The following is a 19,323-nucleotide window of genomic DNA, read 5'->3' on the forward strand; positions in this document are numbered from 1 at the left end:
TTATATCTCTAGCAATTCTCTCCTCGTTCCTGATCAGTCTCCCCGCTTTACTGTTTCATTCCTATTAGCATACAAATATGATGAAATATTTTTCATCCTTCAAACAACTCTCTCTTGACCCTACATCCCTCTAGAGCTTCCTCCCCATCACTCTCTCACTTTGATAGCATAAAGCCTCAAAGGAGTTGTCTGTACTTGCCATCTCCAGTCTTCCTCCCATTCTGTCTTGAATCCTGTCCAATCAGACTCATTCCTCACTGCTCAACCGAAACCTCTTGTCATGCTCGTCATGAGGGACTTCCCTGGTGGTCCAGTGGTTATGAATCCACCTTCAATCCCTAGTTGGGGAACTAAGTTGCCACTGCTGCTACAACTAGAGAATCTGTGTACCACTAAGGAAAGATCCTGCTAGACACAACTAAGACCCAATGCAGCCAAATTAATTAATTAAAAGATCATCATGAGCTCCACAGTGCTAAATCCAATAGCTAAGTTTCATGCCTCATTCCCTTTGTGTGAGAAGACATATGTACAACTGTAAAGTCTTCATAAATGTGAGAGGTTACCACTAGCATTTAAAAAACAATATACTTTTCAAATCAATGTATGTCCACTGCTACACAGATATCTCTGTTCGTCCTCTCTCTCCCCAAACCCAAATCCTCTCTTCACAGACCGTTTGTGAAGTTTTTCATGCCCAAGTGTGGGAACTTCTGTGTGTCCCTGTCCTGGCAGCCAGTATCCAGAAGGGTCCAAAAGAGCACCCTTTTTCATCCTCTTCCAAGATACCCACAAATTTCTGTATGTGATGAAAGCAAGGACCACTGTCTGGGGCCGTGTAACCCTAGAGCTTATCAATCTCTCCATTGCCTGAGGTCAGAAGTGAGGATAACCACGGTCTTACCTGCTGAGTTGTAAAAATGTGAAGCAGTATTTGACTTCCCCACTGTAAACTATATGCGGAGGACAGGGATGGAGTGGAGAGAAGAGGACAGGTCAAGAGAACAGAAGAGGGGGCAGCCCTGTTATATATGTCATCAGACAAAGTGTGGGGAGAGAATGTTATAGGAGCTATCACAGGGCTCCATGTTAATTCCAAAAGCAACATTTGATAGGATGAAGGTCCTTTCTTATTTTTGCTGCGCTGGGTCTTTGTTGTGGCATGCAGGCTTTCTCGAGTTGCGGTGCAGGGGCTTCTCTTGTTGCACACACAGCATGGGCTTAGCTTCCCTGAGGCATGTGGGATCTTAGTTCCCTGGCCAGGTATCAAACCCGCACCCCCTGGATTGGAAAGCAGATTCTCAACAGTGGACCACCAGGGAAGTCCCTGAAGGTCATTTTCAACCACTCTTATTTTCTTCATTTCATCCTGTTTCACCTTCTTGCAGTCTAGAAAAATACCTGCTCCATGACTAAGCCCTCAGGCCTCCCTGTGATTCAGGGGCCAACCAGGAGAGGCCTCTGTGGTGGGGGCAGGGACGGGGAAGCCTTCCCTGCCATCTATCCCAGGCATCACCTCTTTGTGAATTCAAATCCTTATAGGTCAAGCAAGTTCATAGCAATGACCACAGTCACACCAAGCAGGTGTTATTAAAAGGCATTTAATTCATCTTAATTAAAAACTCTTTAACAGCGAATTCTGTCACAGGCCTTGGCAACTGGAAGCGACTCCAGGGGCACGCCCCTTTGGGATGCGGTTGAGCCACGGTCTCGAATGGCCCACCACTACCACGTGTAGCAAGGAGCTTACCTGGAAGTTACTTCAATACAATATCAAAGATCTGCGAGGATTCTTTTTTAAAAAAGGTTTTAAATATATTAGACTCTCTTGATTGCCATTTTTACACAAAGCTGCTGATACAGTATACAGAGATTTAACTTTTTTTTCACATAAAATACATTTTTCTTAAGTGTTCTCTGTACATCAGTGGCTTCTGGTCTGGTGAATTATTGCGGGGGGGCTGGGGATCTGCAGACTTTTCCTGGGTGCGCAGAGCCAGGCCCCGCACCTTGGCACTCACAGTGCCCATGGGAAGCAGGCCCTCTGACCAACTGGCCAACAAGAGACTCTTGTCGAGGAGTGCTTCTAGCAAAGGCAGTCACTTCTGCAGAGTCACCCACTGGCCACATGACCCTTGGCTCTTAGGTGCCCTGGGGGAGGGGAGGCTGTCCCCAGGTCACAATAGCAAGAGTTAAATAGAGTCCTTCTAGGCATCCTGTAAGAAGTGCGCTTCTGAAAAGCATCCCAGTATTCTGCTCTGGAAAAGCAAGTGGGAGAGAGAACTCCAGATCAAAAGGTATCTGACACCAATAACCAAAATGGGTCTCATGTTATGACAAGGCCAGCCAACTGGTGGGTAGGTCAGGGGACACACCCTTAACTTTTCTAAGCCTGCTGAGATTGAAACAGTACAGAGCAGTTTCATCAATGCTGCATAATCTGATGGAGAATTACATCCTGAAGTCTTCAAAAGACCTAGGCTTAGGGTTCATTCAACTTCCTGGAGCTACTAGCCAGCAGCTCAGTCTCTGGTGGGAGTCACCAATTTTCAGGGTGGGAGCAAGGGCTGGAGCTCACATGGAGCTATGTGGCACATGCTTTACAAATAGCCTCCTTTAATCTGCCAGGAACTGCCACCAGACCTGGGTCTAACCAGGAGCTGGGCATCTGGTCAATCTTGCCAGCTTTCTCCGTGGTCCTTGCTCCATATCTGCCAGGAACAGAGGCAGATTTATGAGGAAAGGCTTCAATGTTAAAGAAGCTCCTTTTCCTCCCACTATCCACTGGTGGGGCAGGAGGATTAGGTAATAAACGAGCAAGAGACAATGAGCTGAAGAACCTGAGATGCATTTGGCAGCAAATTCCAAGCTCCTTGTTCTTTCAGACACTGACTTCAAAATGCTGTTAGACAGTGCCCAAAAGATGCTGGCTGGAAGGCAGCTATCCTTGAAAGTTCCAGATAGACTTCAGGTGGCATCTGCCTGGAACCCAAGACCCAGCATCTCCACCATTTAGTGACAAATGTTATCGAAGGGCGGCCAGGTCAGCAACCTCCAAACTAAAGGAATCCAGTCCAGGGATTCTCAAGAGCAGAAAAGCAAAGGGTTGATGGACCAGGACACAGCTTTTCTGTCTCTGAATCAAATGGGGGTTGCTGGTCCTCCAAGGATGAGAACTGTACTCCACCTCATTCCTCCTTTATCCCCAGAGCCTAACACAGTGCCTGGTGAGCCTCAGCTACTCAATAAACTACAGAGTGAATAACTCAGTGACCTTGGCCCCAGCTTGTCCCTCAACACCGAGGAGATCCACAGGGAAAGTTCCCCTGGGACTTGATGGGAATGGTTTCTCTCTGACTGAAAACATGAGCTAACGCCCAAGAGCCTGCAGTTGGCTCCTGTCAGGCAATCAGCTGGGATTCCCAGTGGCCCAGGAGCAGGAAGCAAGGGAGGAAGGAGGAAATAGCCAGGACTCAGAGGGGGCAATAATTGCCTTCAGTCTCTGGCCTCTGAGCAAACAGATCCGAAAACCTGCACAGCTCTCTCCCAGGAGCGTGTGGCTTCCCTCAGGACCTCCCAGCTCACAGCTCAAGAGGAATTCCAGTGTCAGTCTCATCTGAACACTGTTTTTAAAGCCTAAAGGTATGTGTGTTTTGGATCATCCCTGCCCTGACCCAGTCATAGGATGAAATGATAACAGAGCCAGCCCCAGACCCCAGAGATGTGGCAGGCGTCACGCACACCTGTCTGCAGTCACCTGACTTGACTTTCCACTCTACATTGGATCCACCCTGAAATTGGGGTGGGAAGTCTGATGCTGTGACTCTCCCTGCATCCAGGAGCCACCCGGGGTGAAGTGACTCCTGAGGCCCCTGCTCTCCGGTCCAGCTGCCCTGCACCTGGTGAAGCATCAGCCAGAGCCCTTGGGATCCAGCTCTGCCTCTAGGCTACAAGAGCCCTGGGGGCCACAGTGGAGGACTGGGACAAACAGCAGACCCCCTTACTAGCACTGTGGCACAAGGGGCTGCCGCCAGCCCCAACCTCTGGCCCAGATGTCTCGCAGGGAGAATTTCTCATAGGTTCAGAAAGAAAAGGGTTAAAGGGAACCCAGATTTGTCCCCCAGATTTTCGAATCTGGACCTCAGGGGCCTCCTTCAGAGCTCTAAAGAGGTAGTTTTAGGACAAGTAAAAGGCGCACGGAGCAGGAAACAGACCTGCAGCTAGTTAGTTACACCAGTAGGTTTTGGCCAAGCCCGTGGACAGCGTCCAACTCGTGGGCAACAATTTCAAAGGGCTCATGAGAGGACGCAGTGGGGAGGAGGCAGACATCCTGTCCCTCGTAGTCTTCCCTCCCCAGCATCAGAAAGATTGGGGGCCATGAAACTGTAAAGCTGGCGCAAGACCCAACTCCAGCACCACCACTTGAATGCAGTGTGTGATGCTGGAGCACAGATGGGCACCTCAGATCTGCAGGCTTGGGCCGGAGCAGGATAGCAGCCCCTGGGCCAGACAGGAGCTCACAAGAGCCAACCTGCAAACCCACATCACCGGGCATCCCTAAAAGAGCAAAGCTGGGCTGGGAGTCCTGAACATTCACTCTGGGAGAGGTGGGGGCCACAGCAGCCCCCCAGTGCTCACTCTGATAGTTCAGTCTGAGGAGGACTGGGTGAGACAGGCTGGACTGAAACCATCCGACCAGTCACAAAGTTCGGCCAGGGCGCTGGGCTCTGTCATGCCAAACAGAGATGTCTGCAAAAATTAAAAACATGAACTCACCTTTCTCCCTGGAAAAGCCCTTCCAACTGAAGCGTCTCCCTTAGCCTCCCTTTTTTTCAATACCAGTCAGTAAAACCTAGTGATCATGATACTGTCTGTGAAAGAAAGCTAATTCAGAGATCCCCCTCCCCAACCTGGAGTTTTACAGTCTAAAAGAATTATTTTATCCAACACACTTTCTAAAATGCTACCTTTGTTCCCTCTCCTTGTCACATTTTGAAGCTTCCATCCAAGAGCAAAATAGATTTGGATTATTCCAGGCACAGAATTACCTGGTGTTCCACCTTGGCCCCTGGGTGCTCACACAGCTGGCTCTGGGCATGGGCAAGGCTGTGGGGAGCAGGTCTACACCCATCTCATCCACCCGCTGTGGGTGCATCAGAGTGAAAGTGTTGGTCGCTCAGTGTCTGACTTTTTGCAGCCCCATGAACTGCAGCCCACCAGGCTCCTCTGTCCATGGAATTCTCCAGGCAAGAATACTGGAGTGGGTTTCCATTCCCTTCTCCGGGGAATCTTTTGGACCCTGGGATCGAACCCCCATCTCCTGCATTGCAGGCAGATTCTTTACTATAGCTCCCTCTAAACACAGAGAAGACCTCCTGCTCCCACCAGATGGAGATGACAATACCAAGTTGTCGTAGGACTCCAGGCAAGATGACGGGTCTCAGGTTAGCAGGCTCCCTCCCCTGCTAAAGCCACATTGGCAGTGGTGACAAAACTCTGGATCTTAACCTCAGTCCTCTTGGGAAGAGCTCACAGATTCTCAGTCCCACCTGCTTCCCATGAGCCCAGCTGTGTCATCCCTACACGTTGACTGAGTGTGAGAGTGTGTGAATGTATGTGTTGATATGTGACGTGTGAGTACTGGTCCAGAGAAGCCTTGACCAACAACAGAACTGGAATCCCAACTCGCCCTCCCAAAATCTGACAGCAGGATGAGACAGGAAGCCACGATGGGCCTTGTTTTTTGATGGCAGACAATGCGGCAAGAAGCAGAACCATGGGAAGTGGTGATGCTATGGGCAGCTGGCTGAGAGGTGGGTTCTGAGTTCCTCTGGAACGCAGAGCTCACCTCCCCCTTCCCACCCCAGCTGCCCCCCCCCACAGCCAGGGCTGCTGGGCTGGCCTGGATTCCAGGGTCCCTCTCCCCACGCATCTCTCTCCTCCATCCCACAGAGACTAGGAGATGCGGCAGCAGCCATGGACCTTCTCCTCCATCTCCTCTATGGGGGCCTTGAACTTCAGGAGTGGGGGGTCTCCACTGGTGACCGTGTAATACACCGAAGTCCCGTTGCTACCGTACGGAGAAGTTCTGCCTCCGATCAAGGGGGCCTTGCCTTCGCTGCTGCCCTCTCCCGTCCTGGACACGCCACTGCCCAGGTGGGTGCTCAGGAAGGGGTGGCTGAGCAACTTGGCCGCAGCCCGCTGCCTCTTTAGCTCCAGAAGCGTCTGGGGGCTCTGTTCCTTGTAGCCACTCCAGGACGGGGTGGCATCGGCCACGCCAGGGTTGCCATAGGCCATGCTGTAGTCGGGCACCTCATGCACTTTCCAGACGTCCCCGTTGGACAGCGCATACTGGTAGGTGCTGACCGGAGCCCGGAGGCCGTTCTCAACAGGCACGTCCATGTCGCTGCGTGGGATCTTGGTGGGAAACTCGGAGAGCAGCACGGGCTTCTCCAGCCTGGGGTTCTGAGGGTGAGAAGGACATCATCATCAGCCGGCTGGGGGACCTGAACCCCACCCCTGCTTGCACCTCTACTGAGGGCATGACTGCTTGAACCCATCCTCTTCCATTTTCCCTACCTGGGTAATAAGACCTCCGTTTTCCTTTGGGGAATCTCACCAGTCGTGGGTTTTGATAGACCCGACTGACTCCCATCTTTGCTCCGGGAGATAAACCATGACCCCAGGACCTGGCCAATCAATAAACTCACTATTGGAATTGGTTCAGGAATGGGTTCAGAAATTGGTTCCATGAAACTCAACCCTGGGACTTACTGCTAGAAAAACTGGGGAAGAGCAGCTCTGTTTCTGTAGGAACTGCAGGGGTGAGAATCATAAACTGGGGAGGCAGCGTGCTAAAAGGTCTGCTTGGCTGTGAAACCAACATTAAGGCAGAGAGAGCGTGAGACAGAGACACTGCACCCTTGTGATACTTTGTTTTTTTTAAAGATTTTTTTATGTGGACCATTTTAAAAGTCTCTACTGCATTTATTACAACATTGCTTCTGTTTCTCTGTTTCAGATTTTTGGCCTCGAGGCATGCGGGATCTTATCTTCCTGACTAGGCATTCGGGATCTTATCTTCCCGACTAGGGATTTAACCCGCACCCCCTGCATTGGAAGGTGAAGGCTGAACCACTGGACTGCCAGGGAAGTCCCCTGATGATATGTTCTGAGCCCCCAGATCCAGTTGGCCCAGACTTTCAGTTACCCAAGCCAGTGCATTCTTTTTGTGTCTGTTAAGTCAATCTTAGTTGGGCTTTTTGGTCACTGAGAATCCTTTCCCTATATTCCTGGGATAGCTCTTCTCCAAATGGGAGAGGTTCTTACTCAGAGATCTTTTACACCCAGAAATCCCTGGGTAACAAGAGCTTTAAAAGGAGCTGCTACCTAGAAACTCTAAGGAAAAGGTGGATACATTGACAGTAACAAAAATATAAAGCATACCAAAAATCACTATAAACAAGGTCAAAAGACACACAAAAAACTTTTTTTTTGGCCACAGGACAGCATGTGGGATCTTAGTTCCTCAGTCCCTGCCCCCTGCAGTGGAAGCCCAGAGTCTAAAACACTGGACCACAGGGAAGTACCCCCATTTATTTTTCTGTAAACCTAAAACTACTCAAAAAAATGAAGCCTATTTTTTAATAAATAAATAAACGAACAAATACAATGCCTGAGTCCGAAGCCTGGAGACTGATTTAATTAACTGAGATTATAGTCCGGACATCAAGTTTTTTTAAAACAAAAACAAAACACCTCCCCAAGGTGATTTTCTTGTACAATTTAGATCGTGAACCACTGGTTGAAGAGACAGGGTGGTCTTATCACAGCTGTACCTGCTATCAGGGAGTCAGCTCTGCCAAAAGTGGGTACCACAGCCAGCCCTGGGGGCTATCAGTGCAGAGTCCTGTCAGAAATCTGACTTGGCAATCAGGCTGAGCAAACACACCCTTAGATCAGCGGTTCTCAAATTCTTGCATGCATCCGAATCCTCTAGAGGGCTGGTTAAAACACAGAGTGCTGAGTCCCAGCCCCAGGGTTTATGATTCAGTCCATCTCGTGTGGGGCCTGAGAACCTGCATTTCTCTTTTAATTGGAGGATAATTGCTTTACTATGTTGCGTTGGTTTCTGCCAAACATCAACATGAATCAGCCATAGGTATGCATACAGCCCCGCCCCCTTGAAATTCCCTCCCACCCTACCCCCCATCGCACCCCTCTAGATTATCACAGAGCACCAGGTTGAGCTGGGCTTCCCTGGTGACTCAGAGAGTAAAGAATCTGCCTGCAATTCGGGAGACCTGGGTTCAAACCTTGTGTTGGGAAGATCCCCTAGAGGAAGGCAGGGCAACCACTCCAGTATTCTTGCCTGAAGAATCCCCATGGACAGAGGAGCCTGGCGGGGTCCTGGGGTCCCAAAGAGTTGAACACGACTGAAGTGACTAAGCACACAGTCATATCTGCAGGGTAGAAGGGCTGCCTGGAAAAGGGAACGTAGGAGCTTTCTGGGGTGAAAGAAATGCGTGTACGCATTGGAAAGAGGTCATTGACAAATTCGTTTAAGATTTCTGTAGGTTATACAAGTTACACCTCAATCACAAAGAAAAGATAATTAAAGCATATCGGGGAAGCATCTGAAATGTGATTTGATATCAGTCTACAACTCTTTTCTTTCCTAACCGCCAAGCTTAGGTGGGTAGGGACAGAACAAAAGCTCCGAGTGTGCGGGCTCCATCTCAATCGGCGTTTCAGTGGGGATTCGCTCTTTTTTAAAAAAAAAAAAAAAAACACTTTGAATCAAATTTTTTCTCTTTTTAACATTTATTTGGCTGCGTTGGGTCTGTAGCTGTGGTTTATCCCCTGATCAGGGATCAAACCCAGGTCCCTTGCATTGGGAGCAAGGAGTCTTAGCTCTTGGACCACCAGGGAAGTCCCTCTTTTTGTTTTTTGTTTTCACTCTTTTTATTTTATATTGGAGTATAGTTGATAAAAAATATTGGGATAGTTTCAGGTGGGCGGCAAAGGAACTCAGCTGTACATATACGTGGATCTATTCTCCCCGAAACTCCTTTCACAATGGAGATTCTTTAGAGCAGATGCCTTCACTCCTGCCGGCAAGACAAGCCCTCAGGTGACCTCCTTGTTCACAAAGGGAAGCAGGGTCCCACTGAGACATTTTGCATCCCTCTAAGCAACACTGGCAGAGAAGGCAATGGCAACCCACTCCAATACTCTTGCCTGGAAAATCCCATGGATGGAGGAGCCTGGTAGGCTGCAGTCCATGGGGTTGCTGAGAGTCGGACACGACTGAGCGACTTCATTTTCACTTTTCACTTTCATGCATTGGAGAAGGAAATGGCAACCCACTCCAGTGTTCTTGCCTGGAGAATCCCAGGGACGGGGGAGCCTGGTGGGCTGTCGTCTATGGGGTCGCACAGTCAGACACGACTGAAGTGACTTAGCAGCAGCAGCAAGCAACACTGGCTAGAAATGTTTTCAGCTGCTCTTTGTGTAATGGTAGAACTACAAAGGTACACCACTGCTGGTATGGTCAGCCCCTTCCTTCTTGTGCCCAGTAGTTTGCTCTGGCCCCAAACTCGCATACTCCACTCAGCAAGACTGCAGCCAGGCATGGGCCTGAATGCATGGGTACTGAGTCAAATAGCGTCCCCCCGAAACTCACATCCACCCCACATCTCTGAGTGTGATCCTATTTGGAAGTAGGGTCTTCACACGTAATCAGTTACATTAAGATGAGGTCACACTGGATGAGGGTGGGCCCTGATCCAATGACTGGTGTCTTTCTAAGAGAAAACAGAGACACAGACCCATACACAATGAAGGCCACGTGGAGACAGACGCAGAGATTGGAGGCATGCTAGCAAAATGCCAAGGAATGTCCGAGATGTCAGAAGCTCGGAGACAGGCATGGAACAGAATTCCCTTCCAATATCCAAAAGGAACCAAGCCTTGTAGACACCTTGATTTTTAGACTGGGAGAAAAGACATTTCTCTTGCTTCAAGCCACCTAGTTTGCAGTAATTTATTACAACAGTTCTCAGAAAACAATACAGCATCTTCTTAGGAAAGCGGTTTAATGCCCAGGCCATTATCTTCTCCTAGAGCCAGCTTCTTAGACGTTCTGCCAGCCCCTATACTTTTCAAAAAGTTTTCTTCCAACCCAGCATCTCAACATAATTCTCAATATCTTGTTAGGTTTCCCCTAAAAAAGTTTTAACACCCTTCTCTCCCAGAGTGGCTGCCCTACTGAACCTTCGCCTCTGGGAAGCCAGAACAAAATCTCTTCTGCTGGAGCTCAAGCAGGCACATGGTAATCACTCACTCCTGGGCAGTTATGAGCCCCTACTGTGTGCCAATTACCCAGCTCTAACGTGAACACATGCTACACTCGCCTCAGTAACCATGGTAGGCACCCTCCTCAGACAGGATCCAGCTGGTTTAAGGCGATGGCCTGCTGACCTCCCTCCAAAGGCTCTGAGATAAAGAAGCAACTCCAGGCTGGGGTTCCATCTGTTCCCCTCCCACGACCGTGGTGGTCACTGGGGCTGGGTGGGAGGCAAGCTCTCACCGGGTCCTTATTCTCTTGGTCTGTCCTGGTCTCCCTGATGTCCCCGTTGTAGGTGGAGTTCCGCTGATCTTCGGATGCACTCCGCTGCTGCCAGAGTATAGCCTCTCCCTCGTACTCCTTCCTGTACAGGTTGGTCCTGTCAGACAGGCTGGCTCGACGTACCACCTTCCTAAGGGGAGAGGGAGGTACAGGGAGGCTGCTTCCAGGCTCCATGGGCAGGAGCATCCTCGGGCGCCCCTGGCTGTCCCGCCCCCAACTCACCCTCGGCTGCCCGCGCTGGACGTCCTTCTGCTCAAAGATGACTTATGCCTCAGCTGCGACTTCATGATCACGTCGTGCTTGTGTTTCAGCTCCAACAGCAGGACTTTGAACTCCTCCTCTTCACACAGGTCTGAAAGGGTGGAGGAGTCCATGGTAGGGGGCAGAGAAGGGGCTGGTGATCCCTGAGGGGCCCCCAGACCCACTGAAAATTCACATCTTCTGGGGTGTGGGTGGAGGGAAGAAAGCAGTGCCAGCCTTATTTCCTGGGCTACAACCCAATCCTTAGAGGAGTGTAAGAGGAAACCCCAGGTCCCATGCACAGTCCCAATTCACAGGTATGACTGAAGGATTCATACACGTTTGATCGCTTCCAAGAGGAGTCATCAATTCTCCACTGATAGAAAATATATCAAGAGAAACCAGAAGGTGCCCCACAGAGCCCAAGCAAGACATTATGAAAAGAGCCTGAAATCATATATCCCCACCCACTCAATCCCTCTCATCCTTTAGTTCATCTGTCTACCTATTCATTGAACCAGTCATCCATAGGTTCATCCTCTGCCCACCCATCCTCTTATTCATTCCTCCATACATTCACCCACTTATCCATCCATTAATCTACCACCCATTAATTTATTCATCAAACTATCCATCTACCATCTATCCAACCATATATTCAACCATTTATCCTCCACTCATCAAAAAAAATCAGTGAGTGCGGGTGTGGTCCTTCTGAACTTACCAATTGGCATCTCATCCATGGACGTCCTAGCACTGAGACTGGCCCCATGGGACACCAACAGCTCTGCCATCTGCATCTGAAACACAGGAAGAAGCCTGGGTTCCCCCCTGCCCATAGCTGAAAAAGCCTAGGAGTTGGAGAGAGTGAGAGTTCAAAGCTTCTTAGATGTGATCCAAAGAATGGTAGGGCAAAGCTGACTCCCAGGGAAGGCTCTGCTCCCTAAAGATGGGAACTCCGGCAAATGCAATGGGCTTGACACCTCCTCCAGCATGACTCAGCCATACCGAGGGACAGAAGGAGTCAGCTATAACTCCAGAGCTGTCAAGTGTTTAAAGAGGAATGGCAAAAGCTACAGAGATTTCTATCTGAGAAACAAGTGGAAAAACTCAAGACAGAAATGTGGGAATTTTTCTAATTTGGCAAATTGGATTGTCATCTTGTTAGGACACAACTTGACAATCCTTTTTGTAAACTCCATAGGTCTTTTCACATCCTACACACTAGCTGTAGTCAACACCCTAAATGGGTCGGGTGTTCTGAACCAACTCCCAGCCCAAAGGTCAGCAGGTTGGCCATAAGCTGGCCTCTCTCACAGCACTGTGGGTGACAACTACCTGTCCCCAGAAGGCAGCCGCGTGCAGGGGCTCCCAGCCATCCCAGTCCTTCACATCCACGCGTACACCATGGTCCAGGAGGAGCTCGGCTGCCCGCAGGTATCCATTGGCTCCAGCTATGTGCAGCTGAAGGAGAGGAAAGGGGTCAGCACTCCCCACGGGGGCTGGTCCCTCATTTGGAAGCAGGATAGCCCATTCCCCGGCCCAAGGCCCAGATCACACTTGGGGCCGTAGAATGGAATAGAAGGAGGTGAAGATACCAGCCACGTGACAGAGCATTAGTAAGTCTGCAGTATGGAACCAGAAGGTAAGGGAGAAGGGGCTTCTCTTCTGTCTTCAAGCCCCTGTCGTTAAGGCATCAGCATTTACTGAGTGCTTACTATGCACTGAGCCCTGTAGATGGGGGTCTCAGAGGTCCAACAGAACACAGCCCTAATAGCCAGATGCCGCGTCATCCAGGGGTCAGATTGCTGTAAGTTCCTGGCAAACAGAGGTTTTGGGTTTTTTTCTTTTTTTTAATTTTCAGAAAGAAAAAAAAAAAAAAACAGGGTGTGATCTGGAACAGGCACACATGAAAACTGGTATCACTATCTGATTTATAAATGTTTGATGCTTGCCAACTATTAAGAATGACACACAGCCAGCCAGACATTAAAAACTGTAGGGCCACATACATAGCTGGGAATAAAAAGTTATGACTGGGAGAGTGATATTGGTGGGTTTTTTGATTTTTTGTTTTACTAAAGTATAGTTGATTTACAATGTTTCAGGTATATAGCAAAGCAATTCAGTTATTCATCTGCATATATTTTTTCCCAGATTTCCTTTCCCATTACAGAGGATTACAACTATAATTACATTGAATATAGTTCTCTGTGCTACACAGTAGGACCTTGTTATTTATTATATAAATAGAAGTGATCATGTTAATAATAATAATGAGTTAATCACCAGAATCTATTGAGAGTTTACAGGCTCTGTGCTGAGCAGCTACATGCAGAATCTCATTTAGTCCTCCCAACAGCCCCCTGGGGAAGGTAAGCTCCCCTGCTTCACTGGGAAGAACTGAGACCTAGTGTGTGCCCAGCCATGTGAGTGAAGCCGCTCTGAGGCCAGCCCAAGAGGAGCAGACCCCTGTGTTTACAGGGCTGAGCCACAGACCCAAAGGAGCCCCATCCAGGGCGGGCAGTGTCCTAGCACAGCCTGGCCATAACTTCGTCCAGTCTTCATGCAGCATCCAATCCAACTACCTGACTCAACTCTTGAGTGCTGGGCTGAGCAGGGACCCCTTCCTTAGAAAAGAGCACAAGGCACAAAAACCTAAAAAAGAGAACTACTTCCACTGCTGGATATATATCCAAAGAAAATGAAAACACTAATTCAAAAAGATACAGGCACCCCAATGTTCACAGCAGCATCATTTACAATTGTCAAGATATGGAAGCAACCTGAGTGTCTGTCAACAGATGAATGGATAAAGAAGGTGTGGTATATACAGACAATGGAATACTACTCAGCCATATAAAAGGATGACATAACGGCATTTGCAGCAACATACGTGGACCAAGAGGGCCTTATGTTTCGTGAAAGAAGACAGACAAAGACAAATACTCTATGTTATCACCTATATGTGAATTTAAAAAATAAACGAATGTATGTAACAAAACAGAAACAGACTCACTAATAGAGAGAGGGAAGGGGGAGGGGAAAGATAGGGGTAGAGGACTGAGAGACACAAACTACTACGTATAAAACAAATAAGCAAAGTATGTTGTACAGCACAAGGAAATATAGCCATTATCTTGTAATAATTTTTAATGGAGTATACATATTATAAAGCAACTATATGTCACTGAAATAAACAAATAATCAATTTTTAAAGTTTTATTAAAAAAAAAAAAAAGAAAGGGGGATGAGGCAGAGGGTGGGACTCAGGAACGGGGTGGGAGAAGTCCAATGACCACATCTGGGCTACCAGATCAGGCCTGAGGGGCAGTGAGGGAACTTGGTACTGCTGAGCCCTACCTGAAAAGCTGAAGATTCTGAGACCCTGAGTGCTCACTCACATGGACCTCAAGCCTAGAACAGGATGGGCCCAGCCATGGGCAGGGTTGAGGGGGGCTTCCAAGGCCATGTTCTAGTTCTCAGTTTAGAGGCTGCAGAAGCAGACTTCCCCAATACTGAGCTGTATCATGCTATGAAGGCCTATGAAGAAAGATCAAGAAGGTTTCACTGACATTTGAATTGAAACAGTGAGTGAAGCTAATGAGGCAGATATATAGAGAGAAGATTCCATCATTCTCTATCTCTAATGTCTAGTAAAGTATGTGGCACAGAGGATGTGTATGTGACAGGATGGATAGGTGAACCAATGGATGGATGGGTGGACCAATGGATGGATGGGTGAACCAATGGATGGATGGGTGGACCAATGGATGGATGGGTGAACCAATGGATGGATGGGCGGACCAATGGATGGATGGGTGGACCAATGGATGGATGGGTGAACCAATGGATGGATGGGTGGACCAATGGATGGATGGGTGGACCAATGGATGGATGGGTGAACCAATGGATGGATGGGTGGACCGATGGATGGATGGGTGAACCAATAAATGGATGGGTGAACCAATAGATGGATGGATGAACCAAAGAATGGATGGGTGGACCAATGGATGGATGGGTGGACCAATGGATGGATGGATGGACTGATGGATGGATGGGTGAACCAAAGAGTGGATGAGTGAACCAATGGATGGATGGGAGGACCAATGGATGGATGTGTGAACCAAAGATGGATGGGTGAACCACAGGATGGGTCCCGGGGTGTCTGGGCTCTGAAGTCAGGGAACCAGAAGAGAGGCTGTTGCAGCAGCATCAGGGACAGACAATGAAACAAGGCACTAGGTGGGAGAGGGTACACTGAGGCAGGAGAATGAACAGTGCAAAGCAAGATGGCCTGGATGAGTGGATGAATGTGGCACTCATCTTGAAGCAGGAGACATCATGGGAGGAGGTGGAAATAATGAACTCAGAATGGACACCTGTAGCGTGAGGTAAAGGAGAAGCTTGGAGACAAAGAGGTGAACGGCAGAGCCAAGCCTCCCCAACCCACAGCTCCCAACTCCCAGCCCCAGCTTCTCAAAGCAGCTGATCCCTGCTCTGCTAACTCTCCACATTCCAGAGAGAACCCTGTCCCCAAAAGGGGGAGGAAGTCCAAGGCTATGGACAGGCCCCCACTGTGTAGACTTGACCTCCACCCAGTGCTGGCCCCGTTCAGCTCCAGCCAGTCTGAGTTCTGGTCCTGACCCCCCAGCCCAATCCAGCCTGGCCCCTCTCCTCACCAGTGTGGCCCCCTGGGCATCTACCCAGTCAAGGTCCTGGCCAGCTGCGATCATACAGTGAATGTCCGAAATCATCTGCTGCTCAGGAGCTGCCCGCATCTCGTTGATTTTCTCCTGGGTGATGCCTGCAGTGGGTGGGTGGAGGGGGGACTGAGTCAGCACTCCCAGGCAGAGAACCCATGGGGGAGGGGAGGGAGGGCAGAGGTGGGGAGGTATGACTCCTCTTTCCTAGGGTCTGCCAGTCAAGGGGGTAAACAGACGTGCTCAGAGATCATTTCTCCCAGGCCCAGTGAAAACAAACACCACATATTGGGCCACGAACAAGAGCCTGGAACCCAGTTGGCGCTATATTAATATCAATGACTGTTACATACACAGCTCTTCTACCTGGCAGTCCCGACCACCCACCTACCCACCTCCAGCTGCTCAAATTCCTGGCTCCGACTCATCCTTTAGGTCCAGCCTGGATCACCTCCTCAGCTGGCCTCCCCTGCCCACTCTATCTGACCAGGTCTCTGTTCATTTCTTCCACTTCAAACACAGCTGTGTTTGCAGCACCAGGCAGGCTCAGTGAATCTCTATTAGAGCCACGACTGCATTACTGAATATATCACTTCTGAATGGAGAGCTGAATAAATCGAGGTGGAGGGACTCAGAAACACATTTTCAAGCCTGAATCTCTAGCTAAAATTTGAGTGTTACTGGCAGCTACTAAGGAGAGAGTGATTTGCTCTGAAAAAAAGGACAATGAGAGCAAGCATTCTTGGAGAGAACTCAGGGGAGGTCTGTAAACTTGAAGGGAGAAAAAGAATGATCTGTTTTCACTAATTTTTTATTTGTTTAATTTTTATTTGTTTGTTTCTTTTTGGCTGTGCTGTGTCTTTGTTGCTGTGTGCGGGCTTTCTCTAGTTGTGGCGAGTGGGGTGCTGTGTGCGGGCTTTCTCTAGTTGTGGCGAGTGGGATCTACTCTCTGGCTTTGGTGTCTAAACTTCTCAATGTGATGACTTCTTGTGTTGGGGAGCAGGGGCTCTGGTGCACATGGGCTTAGTTGTTCAGAGGCATGTGGAATCCTCCTGGACCAGGGATCAAATCCACGTCCCCTGCCTGCCAATGCATTCTTAGATTCTTATACACTGGACCACCAGAGAAGTCTTACTTTCACTAACTTCAGTGAGATATAGCATTTCCTTCTAGTCTAAATTCATAGTAGAATTGGCAGTGCCCATGACTTTGTCACCAACAGAAACTATAGGTATTTTCACACCATGTTATCTTATTGTTTCATGAATCAATGAAGTTTGTATATTATACATTTAAAAGTATTTGAGGAGCCCTACTTTAATAGCAGTGGTTTCCTTTATAATCCTATGGCTTTGATAAATGCATTTAAAAGTACAGAAGGGGTGGGTCCATAGATTCACCAGACTGGCACAAAAATTATTAGGAAGTTCTGCAGAAAGTGGACAGGGAAAGCTCCAGGGCCAGCGAATGGGCAGGCCAAAAGGGAGGTTCCTGCAGCCATCTGGGCAGAAACACAAGGGCAGAGATGAGGGGAGGACCTCAGACTGCAGTCCAGGGTCTGGATTTGAGATATATTTCTAAAGAGGAGGCCTTTCAAGAGCATGTACTGGGGTGGCGGGGGCGGGCTGCATTTGTTTCCTCTCTGAAGCTCATTTGTGAGCTGAGAACAGCCCACATCTTGTTTATCCAGGGTCCCTGGCAGCCCAAGTGGTGCCTGGCACACAGCAGGCAGCCGTGAATGTTCTTGACTTTGTATTTTCCCAAATGGGAATATATCTTTATTGTGGATGTTTTGAATTGAACTGTCACAGCTGCTGAAGAGACGGGGCCAGCTGAGGCTGCCCATGCATGTGGGTGACACAGAAGACAGTCACGCCCCTCCTTGTGCACAGCTTGTTTTCCAGGCTTGTTCTGTGTTCGCATCTTGTCCGTCATGTGGGTAACAACCTTCGTGGGGTCCCGTCCCAGGTCCTGAGCACTAAGCGATGGGCATGCCTCTAGGTAAATTGTTCACCTGCACTGATCTGAGAGATGCTCGCCACAGCCCCACACCCAGCCCACCGCACAGCCAGCGGCCCTGCCCTTACCCTGGTACGCCATGCACGTCTCGATGACATCCAGGGTGGGCTCATCCTCACAGAGGTCATAGGGCATGTTCCCATCGGAGTTGACAGCGAGCAAGTCGGCTCCACTGCAGAGAGAGGACCAGGGTGAGGGCCAGGAACGTGCAGAGGGTTGATCTGACTGCCTCTACCGTCCAGCCTCTCACCCACACCCCGCTGTGTACCCCAACACCCACAACCCAACCACGGTGCAGCCCAGCAAGGACTGCATCTCCAGGATCTCAGTCCCAGGAGAGCTGTGCCACTTTCCCCAGCTTCCTCCTCTGTTGAACCAGCAGGTGGGCACTTGAGGATAGACGTCAAATAAGAAAAGACAAAATTAATGGTGGTAGCACCACTTCCCAAGCATTTGCTAAGAGCCAGGCTTGATCTAAGCCCTTTACATCATCTGATATAATCCTCATAATAGTCTTCTTGGTTCACTATTATTGGCCCCATCTCACTCAAAGGAAAACAAGATTCAGACAGGGTCAGTTACTTGTCTGAGGTCACACAGCTAGGATGTGAGAGGTTTAAGACAGACACCCGGCTTTTTCATGGGCCAGCTCTTTTTACTTTTCCCTGTCCTATTTCAATATTAGACCAAGTGCAGAAACACCCAAGGATACCCCCAATTCCTCCTCCAAGTCCCTGCTCCAAAGGCAAACCAGGATGGGGCAGGAGAGAGCCTTGGGACCCCGTGGGAGAATTCCCCTTTGGGGCCAGTGGCTCCCAAATGCATGGTCCTGGGCTGCCCTGTGGCAGAATCACTCAGACGCCACTGAAATAAAATGCAGCTCCTGGGCTTCACTCTAGACCTCCTGAAACAGAGTCCCTCAAGATGATGGGGCGGGGTTGAGGATTACACATTTTAAACCCATGATTCTGGTACAGATTGGCGCTGGGAATTGGTACCATGCTGGTATCCTCTCCCTTTTCCTCTCACATCACCTCTGATTGGATGGTGGCCATCTGATGCCCCTGCAGACTTAGCCACACCCAGGTGTTCATCAGAGGTGTGGGCACGGGGTGCCTGCCAGTCCTCTGGCCTAACAGCCCTCCCCTGGGACCTCTCTGAGCTCCTGTGTGCTCTTGGGTAAGCTAATCCACCTCTCTGAGCCAGGAAAGCATCTCTATCACCCGAGCAGCCACCCGATGGGCCCTGGCTGCTCTGCTGAGACCTCCGCCAAAGGCCACTTGCCCTCGGCTGCTATATCTGAATCCCTGTGCTCAGATGCTGGGTCCTGGGACTCCAGCCACCATTGATCTCACTTTGTCTCGGTTCTAGGACTGAAATCGCCTGATTTCCTGCTGAGTTTCTCAGGACTTTTGCGTCCCTGAGTGTTCAGTGCCCAGCACAGGGCTTGGCCCAGCTCAAATGCCCACCAATCATTAGATGAATTCAATGAAATACACTTCAAATTCAAGGTTGCCTCTTCTCTGAGTTTGCAGAGCCTGAGCAGACTGGAAAGAAGTTCAGGGTCGGGAAAGACCGTTTAGAACTCTACAGAGGGAAATGGCCTTATTCCTGGGAAGACATTGCTATGTGGTGTCCCCCAAAGTAGGTTCTGCCCCAAAGAAAAGCACGTGGATGGGATTTTGAGGGGACAGAGCCAAGGAAATATGCCTGCTTTTTCATAGCAAGAAA

General features: G+C 49.4%; 1 protein-coding gene across 1 annotated transcript in view; it reads right to left on the reverse strand.

Moving 5' to 3' along the window:
• Positions 1-1,585: 1,585 nt before the first annotated feature.
• Positions 1,586-19,323, reverse strand: part of PPP1R16B (protein phosphatase 1 regulatory subunit 16B) — a 109,922-nt gene continuing 92,184 nt past the window's right edge. The window contains exons 5-11 of the mRNA XM_040248330.1: positions 17,661-17,764; positions 15,553-15,677; positions 12,209-12,334; positions 11,595-11,670; positions 10,853-10,982; positions 10,592-10,760; positions 1,586-6,465 (exon numbers count right to left, since the gene is read on the reverse strand). Coding sequence (XP_040104264.1) covers positions 5,956-6,465; positions 10,592-10,760; positions 10,853-10,982; positions 11,595-11,670; positions 12,209-12,334; positions 15,553-15,677; positions 17,661-17,764 — 1,240 coding nt within the window. The 3' untranslated portion in view covers positions 1,586-5,955. The remainder of the gene's footprint in view (positions 6,466-10,591; positions 10,761-10,852; positions 10,983-11,594; positions 11,671-12,208; positions 12,335-15,552; positions 15,678-17,660; positions 17,765-19,323) is intronic.

Source organism: Oryx dammah, unplaced genomic scaffold, assembly GCF_014754425.2.
Source record: "Oryx dammah isolate SB20612 unplaced genomic scaffold, SCBI_Odam_1.1 HiC_scaffold_10, whole genome shotgun sequence".
NCBI lineage: Eukaryota > Metazoa > Chordata > Mammalia > Artiodactyla > Bovidae > Oryx > Oryx dammah.